This window comes from Rhinatrema bivittatum, chromosome 2, assembly GCF_901001135.1.
Source record: "Rhinatrema bivittatum chromosome 2, aRhiBiv1.1, whole genome shotgun sequence".
Taxonomy (NCBI): domain Eukaryota; kingdom Metazoa; phylum Chordata; class Amphibia; order Gymnophiona; family Rhinatrematidae; genus Rhinatrema; species Rhinatrema bivittatum.
The window spans coordinates 65701211-65724265 of NC_042616.1; the positions used below are offsets into that span (position 1 = coordinate 65701211).

The 23055-nt window shown below is 46.4% G+C and overlaps 1 protein-coding gene across 5 annotated transcripts in view; it reads left to right on the plus strand.

The window, feature by feature from the left end:
• The window catches only part of ALS2CL (ALS2 C-terminal like), a 297669-nt gene that overhangs the window by 109963 nt on the left and 164651 nt on the right, over nt 1–23055 (plus strand). For all 5 annotated transcript variants that reach the window (XM_029588275.1, XM_029588272.1, XM_029588276.1 and 2 more), the window contains exons 8-11: nt 1986–2105; nt 11553–11629; nt 19215–19281; nt 22827–23023. In XM_029588275.1, the coding sequence (XP_029444135.1) occupies nt 1986–2105; nt 11553–11629; nt 19215–19281; nt 22827–23023 (461 nt within the window). The remainder of the gene's footprint in view (nt 1–1985; nt 2106–11552; nt 11630–19214; nt 19282–22826; nt 23024–23055) is intronic.

Genomic DNA, 23055 nt, shown 5'->3' on the forward strand with positions numbered 1-23055 from the left:
ACTCATGGCAGAGAAAGACTTCTGAAAAATGGCCCCACCGTGTGCTGTGCATGGAGGGTTAGAAAAAAAACTGAAAAGTGCAACTGCAAAGGTTAAAAGGTTAAAATTATTCAACAGGCATGGACATTGCTTAAAAATACAATCCTAGAGGCGCTGTCCAGATGTATTCTACGCATTAAGGGGCGTGTTTTAAAAGGGTTATGCATGTAATATATGCGCATAACCCTTTTAAAAACCTCCTGCGCGTGCCTAGCCTATTTTGCATAGGTTAATAAACATGTAGATAAAGGTGAACCGGTAGATGCAGTGTATTTGGATTTTCAAAAGGGGTTTGACAAAGTCCCTCATGAGAGGCTTCTAAGAAAACTAAAAAGTCATGGGATAGGAGGCGATGTCCTTTCGTAGATTACAAACTGGTTAAAAGACAGGAAACAGAGAGTAGGAATAAATGGACAATTTTCTCAGTGGACCAGTGCTTTTCAATATATATATAAATTATCTGGAAAGGAATACGATGAGTGAGGTTATCAAATTTGCGGACAATACAAAATTATTCAGAGTAGTTAAATCACAAGCAGATTGTGATACATTACAGGGGGACCTTGCAAGACTGGAAGATTGGGCATCCAAATGGCAGATGAAATTTAATGTGGACAAGTGCAAGGTGTTACATATAGGGAAAAATAACCCTTGCTGTAGTTACACGATGTTAGGTTCCATATTAGGAAATACCACCCAGGAAATAGATCTAGGCATCATAATGGATAATACTTTAAAATCTTTGGCTCAGTGTGCTGCAGCAGTCAAAAAAGCAAACAGAATGTTAGGAATTATTAGGAAGGGAATGATTAATAAAACGGAAAATATCATAATGCCTCTGTATCGCTCCATGTTGAGACCGCACCTTGAATACTGTGTACAATTCTGGTTGCCGCATCTCAAAAAAGATATAGTTGCGATGGAGAAGGTATAGAGAAGGGCAACCAAAATGATAAAGGGGATGGAACAGCTGCCCTATGAGGAAAAGCTGAAGAGGTTAGGGCTGTTCAGCTTGGAGAAAAGACGGCTGAGGGGGGATATGATGGAGGTCTTTAAGATCATGAAAGGACTTGACTGAGTTGATGTGAATCAGTTATTTTCACTTTCGGATAATAGAAGGGGGCAATCCATGAAGTTAGCAAGTAGCACATTTAAGACTAATCGGAGAAAATTCTTTTTCACTCAACGCACAATAAAGCTCTGGAATTTGTTGCCAGAGGATGTGGTTACTGGTTAGTGCAGTTAGTGTAGCTGGGTTCAAAAAAGGTTTGGATAAGTTCTTGGAGGAGAAGTCAATTAACTGCTATTAATAAAGTTTACTTAGGGAATAACCACTGCTATTAATTGCATCAGTAGCATGGGATTTTCTTAGTGTTTGGGTAATTGCCAGGTTCTTGTGACCTGGTTTGGCCTCTGTTGGAAACAGGATGCTGGGCTTGATGGACCCTTGGTCTGACCCAGCATGGCAATTTCTTAGGGAGGATGCTTTTTTCACTCCAGTTGATGCCGTATACTGCAGGGGCAATTTTCAATCAACCCACATTGCTACAAAGCCCATGGGTGCTTTTCACCCATGGACTTTGCACCAGTTTTGAAAGGGAAAAATAATGCACCTACTCTTACTTTGAAAATTGCCCCAGGGAATAGTATCCGCAAAGATTTTGCAACTGCTCCCTTTCTGCAGATACATTTTCAGAGCAAAACTACATGGTTTCGGAAATCCAGAACTCTACGCTTAGTTTTCTCCCCTGACCTGATTCTGCCTCCGGGAATGCCTCCATTTCAATGCTGGTAAAGAGCACGTACCTCCTATTTTTATCTGCATGTAGGATGGGTAATTGCAAACGGCACAACACAGTTTCCCCGCAGAAATCCTTCTGAAACTTGCCTTCTGTGTGCATTCCTTTGCCGTTCGTACTGTGAAAGCCTGCTCTACTCTCTTACAGAGCTCCCTGTGCATTCCCGAGCGCCGGTTGCAAGAAGATAGCAAATATGTACCAATCTCCATCAGTACAGGCAGGTCTGAGCAGGTCCTCCTCTTTGATGACCTACTGGTTCTTCTTCAGGTGAGCCGTGGCTGGAACAAGTTTAAAAAGGAATAGCAAAAACGGAAGCGGCAGCCAATCATTTTTGTTAATCTAAAGTCGGAGGATAGGCAACTCCAGTCCTGAAGTGCCACAAAGAATCCTGATTTTCAGGAGTTCCACAATGAGTATGCATGAAGTAGATCTGCTTTCAATGGAGACAGTGCATGCAAATCTATCTCATGCATATTCATTGTGGATAATCTGAAAGCCAGACCTGTTTGTGGCACTTGAGAACTGGAGTTGCCTTCCTCTAGTCTACATTGTGCTATGTCCTTTCACCTCAAATATCCCCTTTCTTAATGTAGTTGGAGAGATTTTTCATAATTGTGCTATGATTTGTATTTTTTTTCTAGCATGCCATATTTTTTTACATAATGAGAAAGTTAATAGGTTTTACGCTAAAACTCATATCACTAGTAGAATGCATTGCCTAATCTGGATGTAGTGTTGGCAAATTTAGGACCCAATAGATCAAATCCTTAACAAGAACAGAAGGATTTATAGCAGTGTTAATATATTTGCTATGATGCAGATGAATTAACAACACTGCCTGCTCATTATAAAAGAAAAATGATTTCTTAACATCCTTGCATCTTGGTTTAAAGGCTCACACAATGAATTGAATAACTATTCATTCGAAGTAAAATTGATTACTTTTTGCTAATTCTTTTCATAGTTCTCTTAGATTTCTTTTTTCTTCTAGGGGAGAAACATATCCACAAGAACACCACAAATAGCACCTTGTATGCACATGGGATTAAGTCTGTTCCTAGAACACAGAGGCATATAATCAATCTTAGAGGGTATTAAATTAGAGCATGAGTAGGAGGTGCTGTGGAATAGTTTACCAGAGGAACTAGAAGCAAAGTTATTGAATGCTGAAATGGGGACTAAACAGGCCTTTTTTAGGGGAGACCATGAAGGTTATAGTGCTCAGGATGCATGCCTGTGAAAAATAAACCTGACAGCTTGGATTTTCAGTTTCTACTGTCTAAAGCAGTCTTTCTCAACTCATGCTTGGGACATACTCAGGCAGTCGGGTTTTCAGGATACATTTAAAGGGGCCGATGCAATATAAATCGCGGAAAGTGGGCACTGAAATGTCAGTGCCCGTTTTCCTAATGTGTGCATGGCGCCCGCAAGGGGGGCGCCATGCAATATTCAAATTAGGAGGTTGCGCTAGCAAGGAGGCGCTAGGGCAGCGGTTCTCAACCTATGGGTTGCAACCCCGGAGGGGGTCGAACGCCCAAAACGCAGGGGTCGCGCGCTCCCGGTCTCTCCCGCTGCCGTTGCCGCCGGGCTTTCAGCACGTTCAAGCCCAGCGGGAACGGCAGCGGCGCTAGAAGAAGCTCTGCACCCGCGGCTGGGCCTTTTCTTCTTCCTGCGCCTGCCCCCCCCTCCCGTGACCCGGAACAGGAAGTGAATCGTGGTGCGCGGGAAGGAGAGAGCTGCGCCGCGCGAAAAAGTAGCAGCAGCGGCTGCAGCATCGGTCCCCGAGCAATAGAAGCAGCCGGTAATGGAGAAAGGAGACAGCAGCATGAGCCTCCCGCGGCCGATGGGATTCTTCTTTCTTGGCCAGCGGAGGCTGCTGCAGCTCCCATTTGTGCTCGGGGGAGAAGAGGAAGTGAGTGAGAGAAAGAGAGAGAAGCAGCCAGCCAGCCTGTGTGTGATTGACTGGTCAGAGAGCTGATGTGTGTGTGTGTATGTGAGAGACAATGAAAGTGATTGCTCAGGGAGATGACTGATGTGTATGTGAGAGTGTGAGACATTAGTCAGGGAGGTGACTGATGTGTGTGTGTGAGAGAGAGAAAAAGCATGGAAGTGAGAAGTCTGGGTATGTGAGAAAGCATGGGCGTAAGAAGCCTGGTGTTGTGGGGGTGAAAGAAAGCATGGGAGTGAGAAACCAGGGTGAGTGTGCATGCATGAGAGAGAGAGACTGCTTGGTAAGGTGATGGTGTGTGTGAGAGAAAAAGACTGGTGTGTGTGTGTGAATATGAGAGAATGTGATTCAGGGAATGAGAAGCCTGTGCACGTGGAGAGTGAGCATGGAAATGAGAGAGACTGGTGTGTGTGTAACAGAGAGAAAGTGATTATGGGAATGAGAAGCCTGTGCATGTGGAGAGAACAAGCATGGGAGTGAGAGATTGGTGAGTGAGTGAGTGTGTGTGGGGGTGTGTGTGTGTGTGTGAGAGAGAGAGACAGAGAAAGTGATTATGAGAGTGAGAAGCCCATATATGTAAGTAGAACACGGGAGTGGGAAGCCTGTGTGTGTGTGTGTGTGTGTATGGCATGAGAGAAACTGTTCAGGAAGGTGACTGGTTTGTGTGTGTGTGAGAAAGTGATTATGAGAGTGAGAAGCCCGTATATGTAAGTAGAACACGGGAGTGGGAAGCCTCTGTGTGTGTGTGTGTGTGTGTGTATGGCATGAGAGAAACTGTTCAGGAAGGTGACTGGTGTGTGTGTGCCAAAGACTGTTTGGGAGATGATTGGTGTGTGAGAGACAGAAACTGGTCATGGGGGCATGACTGGTATGGTGTGTGTGTGTGAGAGACATGGGCACTAAGGAAGAGGACCATAAGTATAGAGCTTAGCTTCTACTGCTGCTTCTGGTGAGTGCCACGGCCTGCAGGGAAGGGGAGTAGGAGAGCTGCTGGAGGGGGTAAGTAAAGGTGGCTTTTTAAGTTTATTTTTCTTGACTGCCATTTTAATTGTGTGATGTCTGCTTTTTTGAAATATTTTATTGGTGTTTGGAGAATGTTTAATAGTTTTTATGTGTTTTTAATTGTTGGATGTTCATAGCTGTTTTGAAACATTTATTCTGCTTATTAGTATAGTTTTACAATTATTTCTGTGTGGGGATCTATAGCTGCTTGCTAGTTCTGTTTTCCTAATAAGAGGTGTATTGGTTTTTAGGACCTGATTTAATATTTGTAGTGTTGCCTTTTCATAGATAGGGTTGCTCCTGTTTGAGTGTATTCCATAATACAGGTGTAACTGTGTGCGGATTAGTTTATGTGCATTACTACAGATCCTGGGAGTATGTTAGGTCGGTTCTGTGTCTGTTACCGAGATGAGATATTTTGCTAGCATGTAAGCGTTTGTATCGGTCTTATTTGTTGTGTTTTCTCAGAGGTCATGCATTGGTGGTAAACTGCTGTCTTTTCATAAGTAGGGCTATTGAGCCTGGAAATAGAAGGAGTTTGAGTTGCTGTTACTGAGATGTCACTAGAATCAGAATATCTTTTTTGTAGGGTGAGTTGTATGGGGAATGTCATAATTCTGCTTTACATCCATTATTGTGGGTCAGGGGGGGTTCCTGTGGATACAAACTGTACTTTTACATCTAGCCCCGTGACGATCATGGGTCAGTGTGCCATGCATGTGAGAACCTATGGTGAGTTGAGTTACATTCACATTATAAATGTCATAATTAAATGATAAGTGTGCACTAAAATCCAACCCCATCCATAACCCCGCCCCCATATGACCAAAGCCCCGCCCTCACCCCACCCTCACGGGGCGAGGGCGGGGCGAGGGGTCACCGCAACATGAGGAACTGTATTGCGGGGTCACGGCATTAGAAAGGTTGAGAACCACTGCGCTAGGGTCTCTTGCCTGACCTTAGCACCTCCTTGCTAACGTGACCCTGCCACAGCTGCTGGTTATGAAGACCGATGCCGGTAAACTCGGCGGCCATTTTTATTAATGGCAGACGGCCGGTTATGAAAACCGACGCCGAGTTTACCAGCGTCGGTCTTCATAACTTGGCGGTCTGCCGATTTTTTTTTTTTTACTCAAAAGTACAGAAAAGCAGTTTTTTCTGCTTTTCTGTACTTCTTTTACCTGCGCTTAGCTGCGTGATAAATGTGCGTCTGAGACCCACATTTATTTTTTTGCATGCAGAGTGAATGAGTAATAGGCTCATTCACATGCATTTGCTTGTGATGAGCGCTATTACATTCACTCTGCGTCCGACGAGGGTTAAATAGGCATTAATCCCCCTTTCCCTGTACGTACCGGATCAGTCCAGACTCCTGGGTTTTGCTTCCGCACCAGCAGATGGAGACAGAGCCAAAATTGTCAGGCTCTGCATACATACCAGGGTGCCACCCACAGCCTGTCAGTATATCTCTGTCTCCAGCAGATGCAGGGTGCTTAACCCACAGTCTCTACTGAACTAGATTGGTTGTTTGTATTAGGAGAGGAAGGGATTTGGCTAGCTAAGTTTGCTTATTCTTTCTATCCTGTTAGTTTAGTTTAAAAAAAAAAAAGGTGTCGTAGCGGCGCAGCTTCGCAGGGAAGACTTGCTGGTACACCCATACTTGGACAATTGGTTGATTCGGGTGAAGTCCGAGTCCCTCTGTCGATCGTCGATCACCCGAGTAATGCAGTTGTTGCGTTCGCTAGGCTGGGTGGTGAACGTCGCGAAGAGTCATCTCATTCCCTCTCAGTCCTTGGAGTTTTTGGGAGCGTTGTTCGAAACTCGCCAAGGGGCGGTCTTCCTTTCGTCGGAGCATTGCCGCAAATTGCAGGGGCAGGTTTGGTCCTTCCTCTTGAAACAACCGCCGACAGTTTGGGATTATCTACAGATGATAGGATCCATGGCGTCAACGCTGGACCTGGTGCCCTGGTCGTTCATGCACATGCGACCCTTACAGTCCGCGTTGCTCTCCCATTGGTGCCCGGTGTTCAAATAATTTTATCTCCCGTTACCATTGACGAAGCCGGCTCATCTCAGCCTCGGGTGGTGGCTCGCCTCGACCAACCTTCGCAGGGGAGTATCCCTTGTGACACCAGAATGGACGGTGGTCACCACGGATGTGAGTCTCCGCGGTTGGGGAGCGGTTTGTCTATGGAAGTCGGTACAAGGCAGCTGGTCTGCGACCAAGGTGCACCTGGCGTTGCAGGCATTTCATTCCCTGATCCGGGGAAAGGCGGTCAGGGTTCTCTCAGACAACGCGACAATGGTGGCCTACATCAATCATCAAGGGGGAACCAGAAGCCAACCGGTGGCCCTCGAGGCTCGCCTTCTGATCCAGTGGGCGGAGCGTCACCTGTCCAGCATAGCGGCGTCCCATATAGCAGGGGTCGACAATGTTCATGTGGACTTCTTGAGTCGCCATCATCTCGACCCAGGAGAATGGGAACTGTCAGACAGGGCCTTCCTACTCATCTGCGACAGGTGGGGCACGCCGGCCATGGATCTGATGGCGACGTTCCAGAATGCCAAGTCCTTGCCCGCCGAAGAGAAACGGGGGCAGAAGGAGTGGATGCCCTGGTGTTACCATGGCCCGCGTCGATTCTCCTGTACGTCTTTCCTTGGCCTCTGATCGGCAGAATCCTGTGGCACATAGAGGCCCATCTATCCGAGGTCATTCTGGTGGCTCCCGAATGGCCAAGACAGCCCTGGTTTGCGGATCTCCTCAACCTAGCTGTGGAAGGGCCGCTCAGGTTTCCGAATCTACCGGATCTCCTCCATCAGGGACCCATGTGTTTCGATCAGGTAGATCGCTTCTGTCTAGCGGCATGGCTTTTGAAAGGCATCGTCTAAAGAGCAAAGGCTGTTCTGACATAGTGGTCTCTACTTTGTTGCGTTCGCGAAAGAAGTCAACTTCGTTGGTGTACGTGCGAGTGTGGAGGATCTTCGAATCATGGTGTGTTGAGCGTTCGATTCCCGCTACCCGGGCATCCGTTTCAGCTATTTTGGCTTTTCTACAGGATGATTTAGCTAAAGGTCTATCCTGTGGTTCTCTGAGGGTACAGATAGCGGCTCTTGGTTGTTTGAGGGGAGAACCCTGGTGGCGCATCCCGATGTGAACAGGTTTCTGAAAGGGGTGAATCAGTTGCGTCCACCCTTGAAGGTTCCGTGCCCGTCCTGGAATTTGAACGTGGTTCTCAAGGCCCTGTGTGCTCCTCCTTTCGAGCCTCTAAAACGGGCAACTCTTAAGGATCTTACTTTGAAGACAGTATTCTTGGTGGCAATCGCGTCTGCCAGAAGAGTGTCAGAGCTTCAGGTTTGGTCCTGAGGGAGCCTTTCTTGCCGATCTCGGAAGCAGGGGTTATGCTGCGCACGGTTCCCTCGTTTCTCCTGAAAGTGGTTTCCTCGTTTCACTTGAATCAGTCGGTGGAGCTTCCTTCTTTTGGGGATCTCCCGGGTGCGGATCCTGTTTCAAGGGATCTGAAGAAGTTGGATGTCCGTAGATCTCTACTACGATACTTGGAGGTGATGAATGACTTTCGTTTATCGGATCACCTGTTTGTGCTTTGTCAGGGCCCAAAAAGGGGTAATATGGCCTCCAAGACCAATATTTCCCGCTGGTTGAAGGAGACCATAGGTTCCTCATATTTACTCTGTGGTAAACCTGTACCGCAGGGTCTCAAAGCCCATTCGACGCGTTCCCAGGCAGCTTCCTGGGCGGAGTGTATGCAGATTTCTCCACAGGAGATCTGCAGGGCTGCGACTTGGAAATCCTTGCATACTTTTGTGCGTCATTATCGTCTGGATGTCCAGGATTCACTGGAAGGCAATTTCGGCACAGGCGTTTTAAGAGCGGGCCTCTCCGGATCCCATCCAAAGTAATCTCAGCTCTGGTACATCCCAGGAGTCTGGACTGATCCGGTACGTACGGGGAAAAGAAAATTAGGTCTTACCTCCGATAATTTTCGTTCCTGTAGTACCAAGGATCAGTCCAGAGTCCCGCCCTCAATACTTTCTCAGTTTCGGAGAGTCCACTGTGTTTTTAATTGCGAGGATATTGGGGGATTGCTCTACACAGATTGGTTGCTATATGTTTAGCTTTCTTGTTGGGGCTGGTCTCTCGTTGGGGACAGTGAGCCCAGGGTTCTCCGGTTAACCTTCCGGGGTTTAGTTAATGTTCAGTTTCAGGGGTTTTCTGCTTTGACATTACGTTATACTGACAGGCTGTGGGTGGCACCCTGGTATGTATGCAGATGGCTCTGTCTCCATCTGCTGGTGCGGAGGCAAAACCCAGGATTCTGGACTGATCCTTGGTACTACAGGAACGAAAATTATCGGAGGTAAGACCTAATTTTCTTATTGCATTAGGCGGTGGATTAGGACCTTTTTAACCCACGTTGGAGTGCGGATTATACATTGCGCTCAGCTGTATAATCGGCCCCAAAGGATATGCATGAGATACATTTGCATGCTTTGCCTCCATGGTATGAAAATTTATTTCATGCATATTTAATGTTGATATCCTAGAAATCAGATGGAATGGATGTGTCCTGAGGACTGGGTTGAGAACCATTGCTCTAAGGCATTTTGTAATATATATTCAAAGATGAATGGCTAAGTAAGTTAATCAGATAAGATTTACCTGGCTAACTTACATGAGATATTAAGATTTCTCTGGCTAACTTTAGACTTGCTATTGAGCAGCTCTAATTCATCCAGTTAACATAACCAGATAACTTGAATATTGTTACTTATCCAGCTAAGTTAGCCGGATAAGTAGCTCCTCCCTGAATTGCCATATCCCGCCCTCCACTTATCCAGCTAACTACTTAGCCAGATAGTTATCTGGATACATAATCGCCGCTGAACAGATCAAATATTCAGCCACCATCACTTAGCCAAATAAGTTCCTACTTATCCAACTAAGTAGCGCTAAATATTGGCCTCTTTGGTTTACTATTTAATGCATCAATTATAGTTTTGCAAACTATATGCTCTTGAAGGTATCATTTGTTTTGGAGCTATTAGGGGTAGATTTTAAAAGCAGCGCACGCGGCGTACATGTGCGCGCGCGCTACCCGGTGCACATACGTACTCCCGATTTTATAACATGTGCATGCAGGCACGTGCATGTTATAAAATCCGGGGTCGGCGCATGCAAGGGGGTGCACAATTGTGCACCTTGCGCATGCCGAGCCTGCTCCGAGCCGTGCTGCCTTCCCCCGTTCCCTTCCTCCCCACCCCACCTTCCCTTCCCTTCCCCTACCTCTCCCACCCTTTCCACCCTACCTTTTTTGATGTTTTCTTTTTCTTTCAAAACTTACTTCAGCCCTGCACGCGATCCCCATCACAGCGGCAAATATGGCTGCTGTGCCGGGAGCCTGGCCCTGCCCTTGCCCCGCTCCTGGACCTCCCTGCCCACACCCCGCCCCTTTTTGCGAGCCCCGGGACTTACGGCTTTTTTTCGCGTCGCCGGGCCTTTTTAAAATAGGCCCAGCGCACATAGACCCAGTTACACGTGTAACCCTTTTAAAATCCGGCCCTTAGTGTCATATAGTTGGAAAGATGGAGTATAATTTCCTCTGTTTCTACCATATGTCAGTATTTTACATTAGTAAAATAATGGATGAAAATATAAAATTAAAAGCTTGGGCATAGGCCTTCCTTTTGGTTGTTATGTGATATTACATTTTTTGAGAGCCTGGCACATTTATTTTAATCTTTCTAATCACTTATCTCCTCTGCAGCCTATGCTATGCCCCCCTCCCAATACCCCTGTTCATTGTATTTCCTTTCCTCCTTTTTAGTTCCAATGTAAACCGGCATGATGTTTGCATACTAATGCCGGTATATAAAAACCTTAAATAAATAAATAAATAAATAAGGTCTTCACTAGATCTCTACTAATGGGAATCTATCTTATGGCATTAAGTTGCTGGGAATTCTATAGCTGAGTACAGGATGGGACACTGTCAGCACTGTAGTAAATCCTGCTGCCTAGTCTATCTTACACCTTGCTGGGCTAATATATTGAATAATGCTATCACACTCAAGGAGAGAAACTGTCCAGTAAATCTAATACTGGGTGACTTGGCCCCTGTTTCATCCCAGTCCACTCTAATATCTGCGAAGCATGCATACATAAATAAACATTCAGTCTGGCACATGCAATAACCTGAAGTCAAACAATGTGAGGGAAATTTTCTAATTATTGACACTGATGTAAAGTCTGCGGGTACTTTTTACCCATATGTTTGGCAGCATTTCTCAAAGGGAAAGTATGTGCATGATTTTCCCTTTCAAAATTGCCCTGGGGGAAAAAGTGCTTGCTGACTTATGCACCTGCTTTTCTGCAGCTACTTTTTCCACTGGAAATAGTGTATGTTGATTTGAAAATGCAATCTGCACATCTTATATTCCTCCCCTGACCTCAGCATGCCCCATGAGTGTCTCCCCTCAATGCAGGTAAAAAACACTTGTGTTGTGGAACAATGCATGCATTTTAGCCATGTAGTGGGCAGGCAAGTTTCAGACAGCCCTTTACCTGGGTATGTCCGTATTTACCTGGGTGTATGGTTTTTGAAAATTGTCTTTCCCATATTTATTGCCTGGAGCGGTGGTCTAGAAATGTAGGGACTAATGGTTCACTTCATAAGTTGTGGTTCAATGTCTGCTAAAACAAATGTTAGACAACCACCATCATCAATTGTTTTTGCTTAATTTTTCAGGGGAATGACATCCGCAGCTTTGATTTGAAATTAGTATGGGTTGACTCCATGCCCATAGAAAAATCAAGTCCAAACAGGTAAGAACACTATGACAATGTTATGACAGAGAATGTGGGGGAATATAACTATTTTGACCCCCTTTCAAAAATGTCACAAGACATGACTGCTGTTACATGATATTCATAGTAAAGATATAAATAACAGTGAGATGAAAGGCGAGCAGAAAACCAACATGAGTACATTCTTTCAACCATCTATTTTCAAATTGCAGGGATGAATATGAATGCCCTGACTTAGAAGGGCACCAGAATCTGTCCATTCCACATAAAATTTGTCATACTGGGTCAGACCAAGGGTCCATGAAGCCCAGCATCCTGTTTCCAACAATGGTCAATCCAGGTCACAAGTACCTTGCAGGATCCCAAAAGATCAATAAATTCCATGTTGCATATCCCAGGATTTCTGGAATTCCACCTTATTAATTATTTATGGATTTTCTTCCAGGAACTTGTCCAAACCTTTTTTAAACCTTGCTACACTAACAGCTTTTACCACATTCTCCGGCAATGAACTCCAGAGTGTAATTATGCATTAAGTAAAAAAAATCGCTCCTGTTTGTTTTAAATGTATAACTTAGTAACTTCATTGAATGTCCCCTAGTCTTTGTACTTTTTGAAAGAGTAAACACCTGATTTGCATTTACCCATTCCACTCCACTCATTATTTTATAGACCTCTATCATATCTCTCCTCAGCCGTCTCTTTTGCAAATTGAAGAGCCCTAACTTCTTTAGCATTTCCTCACAGGGGAAATCTTTTTATCATTTTGGTCAACCTTCTCTGTACCTTTTCCAGTTCTGCTATGTCTTTGTTGAGATGCAGTGACCAGAACTGCACACAGTACACAAGGTGTGGTTGCACCACGGAGAGATACAGAGGCAGGATGATATTCTCTGTTTTAGTCTCCATTCCTTTCCTACTTATAATTCCTAGCATTCTATTTGCTTTCCTGGCTGCCCCTGCACACTGAGCGGAGGATTTCAACATTTTATCCATGATTGAAACCTAGGTCCTTTTCCTGGGTAGTGACTCCCAAAGTAGAATCTTGCAGTTTAGCTATAATTTGGGATGCTCTTTCCTACATGCATCTCTTTGCACTTGTCCACATTAAGGGGTAGATTTTAAAAGGTTGCGTGCACACGTCCATGTGCACACGCTGCCCGGCGCGAGCACATGGACGCCCGATTTTATAACATGCGCTCGCAGGTGCGTGCATGTTATAAAATCAGGGGTTGGTGTGCTTAAGGGGGATGCACAATTGTGCAACTTGCGCACGCCGACGCCTGTGGCTGTCCCCCATTCCCAACCCCCTAACCTAACCTCCCTTCCCCTTCCCCTAATCCTCTTGCCCCTTAGCCCTCACCTAGACCCCCCCCCCCACCTTTCTTTTACCTGTTGTGCGTGCCGGCAGCCTGCCGGCACGTGATCCCCCAGCATAGCAGCAAATGGCCACTGTGCCGGGAGCCTCTGACCCCGCCCCAACCTAGTCTGCCTGCTCCGCCCCTTTTTCGAAGCCCCGGGACATATGTGTGTCTTGGGGCTTTATGCGCGTCGCCGGGCCTTTCTAAAATAGGCCCGGCACGAGTAACCCCACCTACGCATAGGCTTTTTAAAATCTACCTCTAAATGTCATCTGCCATCTGGATGCTCCATCTCTTAGTCTTGCAATGTCCTCTTGCAATTTCTCACAATCCTCTTGTGATTTAAGAATTGTGAATAATATTGTATCAGCAGCAAATCTGATCATCTCACTCATTGCTCCCATCTCTAAGTCAGTGATGAAGGTGTTAAAAAACGCAGTCCCTGGGACACTCCACTACTCACATTTCTCCATTGAGAAAATGGACCATTTATCCCGACTTTCTGTTTTCTGTCTTTTAACCAGTTCTCAGTCCACAACAGAACATTGCCTCCTATCCCATGACTTTTTCATTTCCTCACAAGGGACTTTGTCAAACAATTTTTAAAAATCAAGATGCATTAAATCAGTTGGCTCACCTTTATCCACATATTTATTCATGCCTTCAAAAAACTGTAGCAAATTGGTGAGGTAAGACTTCCCTTGATTAAATCCATGTTGACTTTGTCCCATTAAACTTTGTCTATCCATATGTTCATTAATTTTATTGTTTAGAACACTTTCAACCCAGCATTAACTCAGGCTCATTGGTCTGTTAATTCTCGGATCACCCCTGGAAGTCTTTTTAAAAATCCTTTGTGGCCATCTCATTTATTTTATTTATTTAAAAAGTTTTATATTCCACTTATATTAGTGAAAGCATTTTAAGTGGATAACAAATTAAATAGAAACAATTACAATAAATACCTTGAAATGGAGGCATCACAATGGCTGCATTACACATGCTTCTAGCATCTCAAATCTCTCAGAAATGAGTTTTGTACTGAGACCAATACAATTGGTGAGCTCACAGCTTTTGACGCTCAGACTGCTGTTCACCCTCAAACTTCTGCATGCCAGTTTTGGCCAAATTGACATGTGGTACTTTCACTCTGAAATTTGGAAGAAATTCCATGGATAAAAAGTACGTATGGACTTCATTCAATGCAAATAGTCTGAAAATGTCTACCTAAATTGTTTTTTAAATACATTTAAGCTGTGGCCTTGCAATTCCCATGAACCTTTGGAATCAGCCATATTAGAAAGAGAATCAAAATTAACTGCAAAGAAGCCGACTGATCAATGTTGTCTATAATGCCACAAAGGATATTGCATGCTGCTTGACCCAATCAGATGCATTCCATATGATGTAATTTGTGGCTCTGTACCAAATATGGTTTCTCCAAGAAGCTCAGAGTAATTGCAGGAAAGAAGCTTGGAGAATTAAAAAAATAATGGCAACAGTAACTCTTCTGATATAGAAACAGTATTTCTTGCTGAGAATAATTTGAAAATATCGCTCAATACACATGTAGCTGGTCCCTTGTGTTGAGAAGCGGGTGTTTAGTGTGCCCTTGGGCCTCAGTCCGACCCCAGACGCGTCCAGGACCGAGCCGAGGGTTGACGGCATGCTCCAGCATGGCTGAACACGGTCTTACCCTCTGCCAGGCCTGCAAGCTCCCAGAGCCAACAACATGTGATGTTGGTAGGGGAACGGTCCTCCAACTGTTCCGAGCCCTTTCGGACCTGCCGTTTGAATCGGCATGGAGCAGCAGCCTGGCCTGAGGTTGAGGGCAGACGGAGGCCTTGACACGTAGACAAGACTAAGATGGATGCAACAGCATCTCGGACGAGACTAGGTTGATGCGACGGCATCACAAGCATGACGAGATACTTGATCCAAACAAGACAAGACATAAGGCAGGAGGACATTGGCACTGTCTCTCAGGGCGCCCTACTCAGCCCACCCACAGGACTGAGTCACGGACCACCCTGTCCCAGGAGAGCGAGACACGCACAGGGAAGACCCAGGCAAGAAGGAACTTCAATGATAAAGCCGGTGTCATCTGAAACTTCCCCCATGGCTGGCGAGAACAGAAGCTCCAGGGCACAGGGACGGATCCCACCTGTTGGCCACTCCTAGGCCCAACAGGTCAGAAGGCTTGGAGCACATGACGAAGACGCAGGAAAGAACATCCTGGCAGGCAGACACATCAGGGCGAGGAAGATCATGGCGGAACATCAGGACATGGTCATGGACCTCAGGCAAAACATCAAGAGAGGAAGACGTGGTATGAAGGCAGTTGAGACGAGGAGCTCCACGAAGAACAGAAAACCTTACAAGGTTCTGGCAGATGGGAGCCTCCAGAGGGAAGTCACGCTGATGCAAGGCAAAGACAGAATGAAGTTGAAGTCCTTTTATAGGGCTGCAGACCGGCGACTCCCTGGGAGGAGTTTGGTAGGCCCACACCTAGCTGGCCCTACAACTACGGAGAAGTGCTGCGGGCCGGCCCCTAGGGGAAGGGCGTGGCTCACACCAGGAAGTCCATGCAAACACAAGCAGCCTCAGGCAGGCCCCAAGGACATCAAGGCCTCCCAGGCCCTGGAGCAAACCCTGGACAGCTCGCAGGCGAGACCCCGGCCTGGAGCGGCCTCCAGGAAGAGGTAAGGAGCCTTCCGTAGCACCGCTACAGGAGGGTTCATAACACCTTGTATGGCTGTGCGGCTTCATCCAAGGATGTTACGGGTCCGGGTCCAGGTCCAAGTCCGGATGGGAGGAAAGATTAACTTTCTGGCCCCTGGGCAGTCAGAAAATCCAACTCTCACTTCTCGGAGGTGATGCCTAACTGGGCTTGGGAGGTTAAGATGGGACAATAGCAGGACCCAGGGATAAAAAATAACCCTTGCCAGATTCATTCACTGACCATTCACCCACAAGCAACAGGAAAGGAGAAGGAATAAAGATAGAACAATAGTTTGAATGGTGTTCAAAATAAAATTATTTACTTGAACTTAAAGATAAGGATCCAGGCAAGTATAGAAAAAAATAAGAAATAGCATAAAAAATATCAAAACAAGGAAAAGCATTGTTTCTCTGACCATTTTGTTCCTCACAGTCGTTACTGTCCAAGCTGCACCTGTTACGAGCGTGAGGAGCGCGGTCACCTCTAAAGCAGGTGTTGTGAGCCCTTGGGCCATGGCACGACTCAGGGAGGAGCCCCAAGACACACCATGGGAGGTAAGCTGGTGCGAGTATGGGTAGCCAGAGCAGGACAAGATAAAGGACAAGAACTGAAGGTCCAACCCTCAACCGAACCTGCCCGCCTCAGAATGACCAGCAACATAGTGTTGGTCAATGAACAGTCCTCCAACTGTTCCAAGCCCTTTCGGACCTGCCACTGGGTAACAGCAATATGCGGCAGGCCAGACAGAAGATGAGGGCAGACGAAGATCTTAAACATAATGCTCCAAAACAAGGCACTGAAGACGAAGACTTGGAACAAGGTACTGTAGACATAGGGTAGGGTCAGGACGAGGACTTGGGAGGATTAGACATTGGCACTGTCCCTCAGGGCACCCTACACAGCCAGTACCACTGGTCTGGTCACGGACTACCCTGTCCTACACCCGCAGGAGCGGGACCAGCGCAGGAAGGAACCCAGTCTGACGAGAATCCGACAGGAACAGGAACCGACCTCACAGATTTACCCTCAGGAAGTCATCTGGCAGACTCGCAGCACTGGAGAATCAGAGGACTCGGAAAACTCAGGAGCAGGAACAACTGAAACAGGAGTGGAATCTTGAAACACCAGGAACAAGCAGACACAAGACATGGAGCCATCAATATAAGAAACCAATGGAAACCTGGATTGGCACAGGAGAACCTGGATGAGCATGGCATCTGATCCGAAGGCAACAAGGAACTAAGTGAAGATCCTTTTATACTGCTGTATGCAGGCAACTCCCTGGGAGGAGTCCAGATGGGCTGCCCCTTGCTAGCCCTATAAGACTGGAGAGAAGACGCTGGCCTGCCCCTAGGGAGAAGGGCGTGGCCCAAACCAGAACGTCCAGGCTGCAGTAGAGCAGGCCTCGAGCAGGCCCCGAACACCACCGAAGGCCTCCCAGGTCGTGGAGCAGGATCTGGACAACTGCCCAGGCAAGGCCCCTGCCTCGGAGCGGCCTCCGGAGAAAGGTGAGAGGCCTCCTGTGGCACAGCTTCAGGAGGAATCGTAACAGCACCACATTCATGCTTAAGAGTCCTTCCCTATGAAGTGTAAAGTAGCTCCAGCATGAGCTGGTCATAAAGTTGGGAAAAAAAACCCTACTTCAAATGCAGTTCTCAAAGTCAAAACAGTTTTCAAAAATATAAACACTTCTCAAAATTTCAAACAGTTCTTCAGACTCCAACCCAGCTTCTGCAAAACCCAACTGAACTGGAAAAAAATCTCTTTTTTTTTCCTTACCCTTGCACTTTGCTTGATGCTTGGGCAAAAGGAATCAATGACCCAGCCCTTCTGCATACCAAGGGGGTGCCCTTCCTTCCAGACCGGACAAAATCCAAACTCTTCTTTTCTTGAACATTCTCTCAGTAGATTGTCCAAGATCAAAGATCTCCCTTCTTTCTCTTCTGATTAGTCCTCCAGGTATGAGGCAAATAGCAGACAAAGCTCTACAAAACTCCTCTGGAACTGGTGAGCAGAGAACCACCAAAAGTCTCTTCTCGCTTCTACTCCTTCTAGATCAATCCACTGGGGATGCAGAAAGACCCTGTCACAAAAGCTCCTTATTTCTGCCTGTATCTCTTCCCTCTGAAGTCTGAGCATGCCCAGAAACCTCCCACAAAAAGGCAGGATTAAAGCTATAGGAAGAGGCCGAAAATGCAACACTAGGTTAAATTGTTAAGGGTAGATTTTCAAATCCTACGTGCACGCGTCCGTGTGCACGTGCTAGATGGACACATGATTTTATAACATGTGCGCGCTGGCGCACGTATCTTATAAAATGCCAAGTCGGTGCGTGCAAGGGGGGTCCACTTTTGCAATTATACACGGCGATGCATCGGGGCCTTCCCCAGTTCCCTTCCAGTCCATTCCAAATAAGGAGCAGACTGGGAGGGAACGTCCCAACCCCGTAGCCTAAACTCCCTTCCCCTTCCCCTATCCTGCCCTCCCCCATCTCTATCCTAACTAGCCCGAATTTAATGTTTCACCTTTTACTCCAATTAAGGAGCGGACTGGGAGGGAACTTCCCAATCCCCTAGCCTAAACTCCCTTCCCCTACCTCTGTCCTGCCCTCCCCCATCCCTATCCTAACTAGCCCGAATTTTAATGTTTCACCTTTTGCTCCTGCCTCCTGCCAGGAGCAAGTTGCGTGCGCCGGCACTCTTCCATCACACGATCCCCTGGCACAGTGGCAATTGGCCACTGTGCCAGGTACCTCAAGCTCCGCCCCATCCCAGACCACCCCGCCCTGCCCCCTGGACCGCCTCCTTTTCAAGCCCCAGGATTTACACGCGTGCCGGGGTTTACGCGCGTGGCCAGGCTGTTTGAAAATTGGCCCGGCGCATGTAAGGCCCGGCCACGCGCGTAAACCCCGGGATTTACGAGTGCTGGCATTTGAAAATCTACCCCTTAGTGACAGGCAAAGCTGGGTCATACACAGAAGGGCCTTTTTTCTTTTTTATCTTACGTTACTTCATTTATCATGAACGTGATATTGCATGAAGTGTCAAGTACTCTGCTCATCGGACAAGCCACTCCTATCTGTTCCCTTCTTCTCTACCGCCAGTTCCTGACTCTGTGCTTTCCATCTGGCCGCTCCCTGCTTGGAATAGTCTTCCTGAACTGGTGCATCATGCTCCCTCTGCTGCCTTGTTTAAATCCCTTCTAAAGACCCACCTTTTTGAAGCTGCTTTTAAATCTTAGGCCTGATTGTCTATTTTTAGCCTTATTAACTTAACTTTCTTTTTTTTTTGTCTTGCTTTATTATATACCCAAAGTCCCTTGTCCTTTATGTTTATCTTATTACAACAGGGATTGTATTTTTTGTATGTTTGTACAGCACTGTGTGTGTGTCATGTAGCGCCATAGAAATGTTACATTGTAGTAATAGTAGTAGTAGTAGTAGTAGCAGCAATGAATAGAGGCAAATACTATTGGTAGCTAAAGATTTTGATCAGTTTTGTGTTTTCCCCCAACATTGCAGCCATTCTCTACGTATCATCACACCAGAAGAGGAGTTTGTACTTTCTTCCAAAGAACCAGAACAAAAGGTTAGTGTTTGTAGTGCAGAAGTGCTAATGCTGTTCAGGTTCACCGGAGGGCTAAAGAGTCATAAACTTTACAGTGCTGAACGTCTGCACTGGATTCATCCTTCTGTCTTTATCTTTCAGAGAAATGTTTGGCACAATGTGGATTAGCAACTAACATTCCTTTATGGAAACTGTGAATCTCATGAGCTGGCACAAACTTTGGAAGTAATGGGACAGAAGAGGACATTTTGGAGAAAGTAAAAATGATTAAGAGAAAGACTAGGACAATAAGCACAGTGGGGGAAATTATGTAGGAAAAGAGAAGGCTTAGGATAGATGAGGTTTCAGGGTAGGAGTTAGTTGTGTTTTTGAAATGTCCAACTCCAGGATTGTCATTGAGAGCAATGACAAATTAATGACACCCACCGATTGTGTGTCACGTTGAGCCACCAGATCAAGTTTAAATCAAAGGTCCATGTCCAAAGCCCTGCTGAGTGGGTAAGGCAACCTGCTAAGATTTGACATATTTTGGATAGGAGAAAGGAAGGGAGAGATCCCCAGCCAACACTATCCTTTTTTTAGTCAAGGGGTCATAAAAGGGACGGGAGACGCTTGGGTTGCTTTATTTTCAAGCAGTAAAGAAGGAGGGAGGGAGATTCTCCCTGCTGGCAAAGTTTTTTATTACTTAAATTCTATTTTTGTTTTTCGTAGACAGGTTTGAGGGGGAGTGGCAATGACTGCTGAGATGGGGAAGGAGGAAGGGAGTATCTGTCCCCAGGACAGCCTTTTTTTCAGATCAGGTGGCAAGGGAGGAATGGGACATTCTCAGTACGTACCCGGATCAGTCCAGACTGCTGGGTTTTGCCGCTCTTCCAGCAGATGGAGACAGAGAAAAACTTGTAAAGCACCCCCTCTTAGCCTGGATATGCGCGCAAACGCCACCTCGCACACATCTTGGAACTTCCCATGGTCTGGGTGGTACATGGGCATTTCGGGACTTTAACCAGAAATTTCTGAGTAAATACTTCCACGATCCAGCGTGTGCCGAGGCCCCGTATTCGGTGACTTTACTTCTGCTATGGATGGTGTATAAGTCAAAAAATAAAAATAACAAGCCATTTCGGAGGGGTTGAAAGGGTCTGGGGTAACTGGGGGTTGTACAGGCTATCAAACCAGCGGTGGGGGAGGGGGGGGGGTTGAGGACCTTACTGTTAACTGGGCAAACTGGGAATGAACTGGGCAAACTGACAAATGCGTTGGCGCATGTCCCTTTTAATATCCCCCCACTTACATGGTGAAAGTGGGTTTGCCCATACAGGCTTGCACCCACTTAAAAATAAGTACATGTGTGTGCAGCCAGGCTATTTTCTAACATGCGAGCATATACGCATGTATGTTATAAAAAAGCCTGGGCGCAGGCCAACAAATGCGTGCACATGTGCACCTGTGCGCCGGTTTAAAAGTTATCATCCCTGCCTCTATGGCTTTAGTTGTGATGCCAGACAGCTTATATAACAGAAGACTGATCCAAGAAAGAGATTCCAGAACCGTCTGATTTTATTTTCATAACTCCTTTCCTCTAACTTATAGTTGAGGATCTTTGTTTTCAGTTTCTATTTTTTTTTTTTTTGCCTAGGAATTTCAATTGCATATACAGATAATAAGCAACTTCCCAAGTGCTACACCAGCACTCAATTTCCTCCCTGGATTTTGGAATTCAAGTTCCATCATTCACCTTGTTAATGGGAGGGACCCTCCAGTGCTCACACATTGAAGGATGAATTTTAAGACCTGCGCACAGGAGCACATGTTTCCAGGCTCGCACACATGGACGCAGCAATTTTATAACATGCGTGCGTTTATGCGTGCTGTGATAAAATAGGTTATATGCTTGTACGTGTGCGCGCACAATTTTACATTGATGCACGCATGTGCTGCCACGATTGTGTAAGTGGGGGGATTTTAGAAGATACACGTTGCAACACAATTACCTGTTTCCCCCGTTTGTTCCCAGTTCGCCCCAGTAAAGGAGATAAATGCCTAAACCCCCTAGCTAACTTGCCTCCCTTGTACCCTATCAGCCTCAACCCTTAAAACCCCTGGGCCGGATTTTTAAACCTACGTGTGCGGCCTACATTTGTGCGTGCTACTCGGCGCACACAAGTGTACGTCCGATTTTATAACATGCGCGCGCAGCTGTGCGCATGTTATAAAATCCGGGGTCGGCGCGCGCAAGGGGGTGCACACTTGTGCACCCCCTTGCGCGTGCCGAGCCCTAGGGGAGCCCCGATGGCTTTCCCTGTTCCCTCCAAGGCCGGTCCGAAATCGGAGCGGCCTCGGAGGAAACTCTCCTTTGGCGTCCCCCCCCCCCCCCACTTTCCCCTCCCTTCCCCTATCTAACCCCCCCAGCCATACCTAAATCTCCCCCACCTTTATTTAGTAAATTACGCCAACTTGGGCGAGCCGGCCAGCAGCCGGCGCACGATCCCCTGGAACGGACGCTGTGCCGGAGGCCTCGGTCCTGCCCCTGCCCCGCCCCAGACTGCCCATGCCCCGTCCCTTTTTTGAAGCCCCGAGACATACACGCGTCCCGGGGCTTTGCGCGTGTCGCCGGGCCTATTCAAAATAGGCTCGGCGCGCATAACCCCCCCTACGCGCGTAAATCCAACTGGATTTACGTGCATAGGGCTTTTAAAAATCTGCCCTCCATTGACTATCCTAGTTTTTTATGTTTCATGACTTACATGCCATCCATAGCAGCAGTAAGGTTACGTGGATAGGAACCCCGGCACGCTGGTGTGTGTAAATACTTCCGTGCTGGTTTCATTCATATTTCCTGGAATGCCCATGCCCCGCCCATGCCCTGTTCAAACCATGGCGTGCCCTGCCCCTTTTATGAAAAAAAAATGTTTACTTGTGTACCAGGAGATATGCATGTGCCATGTGTATTGTCACACGCTGGGCCAATAAGCATGCAAATCTCTTGGCTTTGGCGTATGTATAGCTTTTAAAATTCTCCCATGAAGTTCTAGTAGCAGTGATCCTCTTGGAAGAAGAGTCCAACAGAGTTGTTCACCATTGCCTCCCTCAGGACCCTTTTTGCTGTCAGCAAGGGAGATGGCTCCTCTGTACTTGTTCCATACTGACAGACTGCTCCATAAACCCACACAGACTGCTTCCAAATCTCCAATTATCTCTCCCACCCTCTGCAGCATGCCCAAACCACACCTCGCTAGCCCATAGGATGCAGCAAGTTTCAGGATGGGGAACCAACTAATCACAATATCCTGTTCAGCAAGCTGAGCACAATTGACGTGTTGCATAATGAGCGATATTCTACACCTTCTATTTACTTTTAGTACATTTGGTACATTTGATTATTGTATTTTGTTTTGATGTGAACCACTTTTGGTAAAATTTTAGTTTGAGACAGGTGGTATATAAGTATAACATAATATAACCCTCAGCTGTCTATACGCAAAGTTCAGTGCAACATACCAGGGCAACCTGCAACTAGGAAGTGTATATCATGTTAACACTTTTCTTTCAATTATATCTGTACAAAGGCTACTTGGCACTGGAAACTGAATCAAGTCATTCGCCAGAGACTAAACGGAAAGAGAGATTTCCCTTTGTGGAGTAAAAGCGAAGAAAGTTTGGATCCCTGTGTCTGTCGTTTCTCGACCTACACATTCAAAACTGAGTGCAGATTCAAGAATGCTCTTTATGAAGGGGATTTTGCATGGGGAAAACCTCATGGCAAGTAAGTGATAAGCTCCATTGTGTTATTTTATG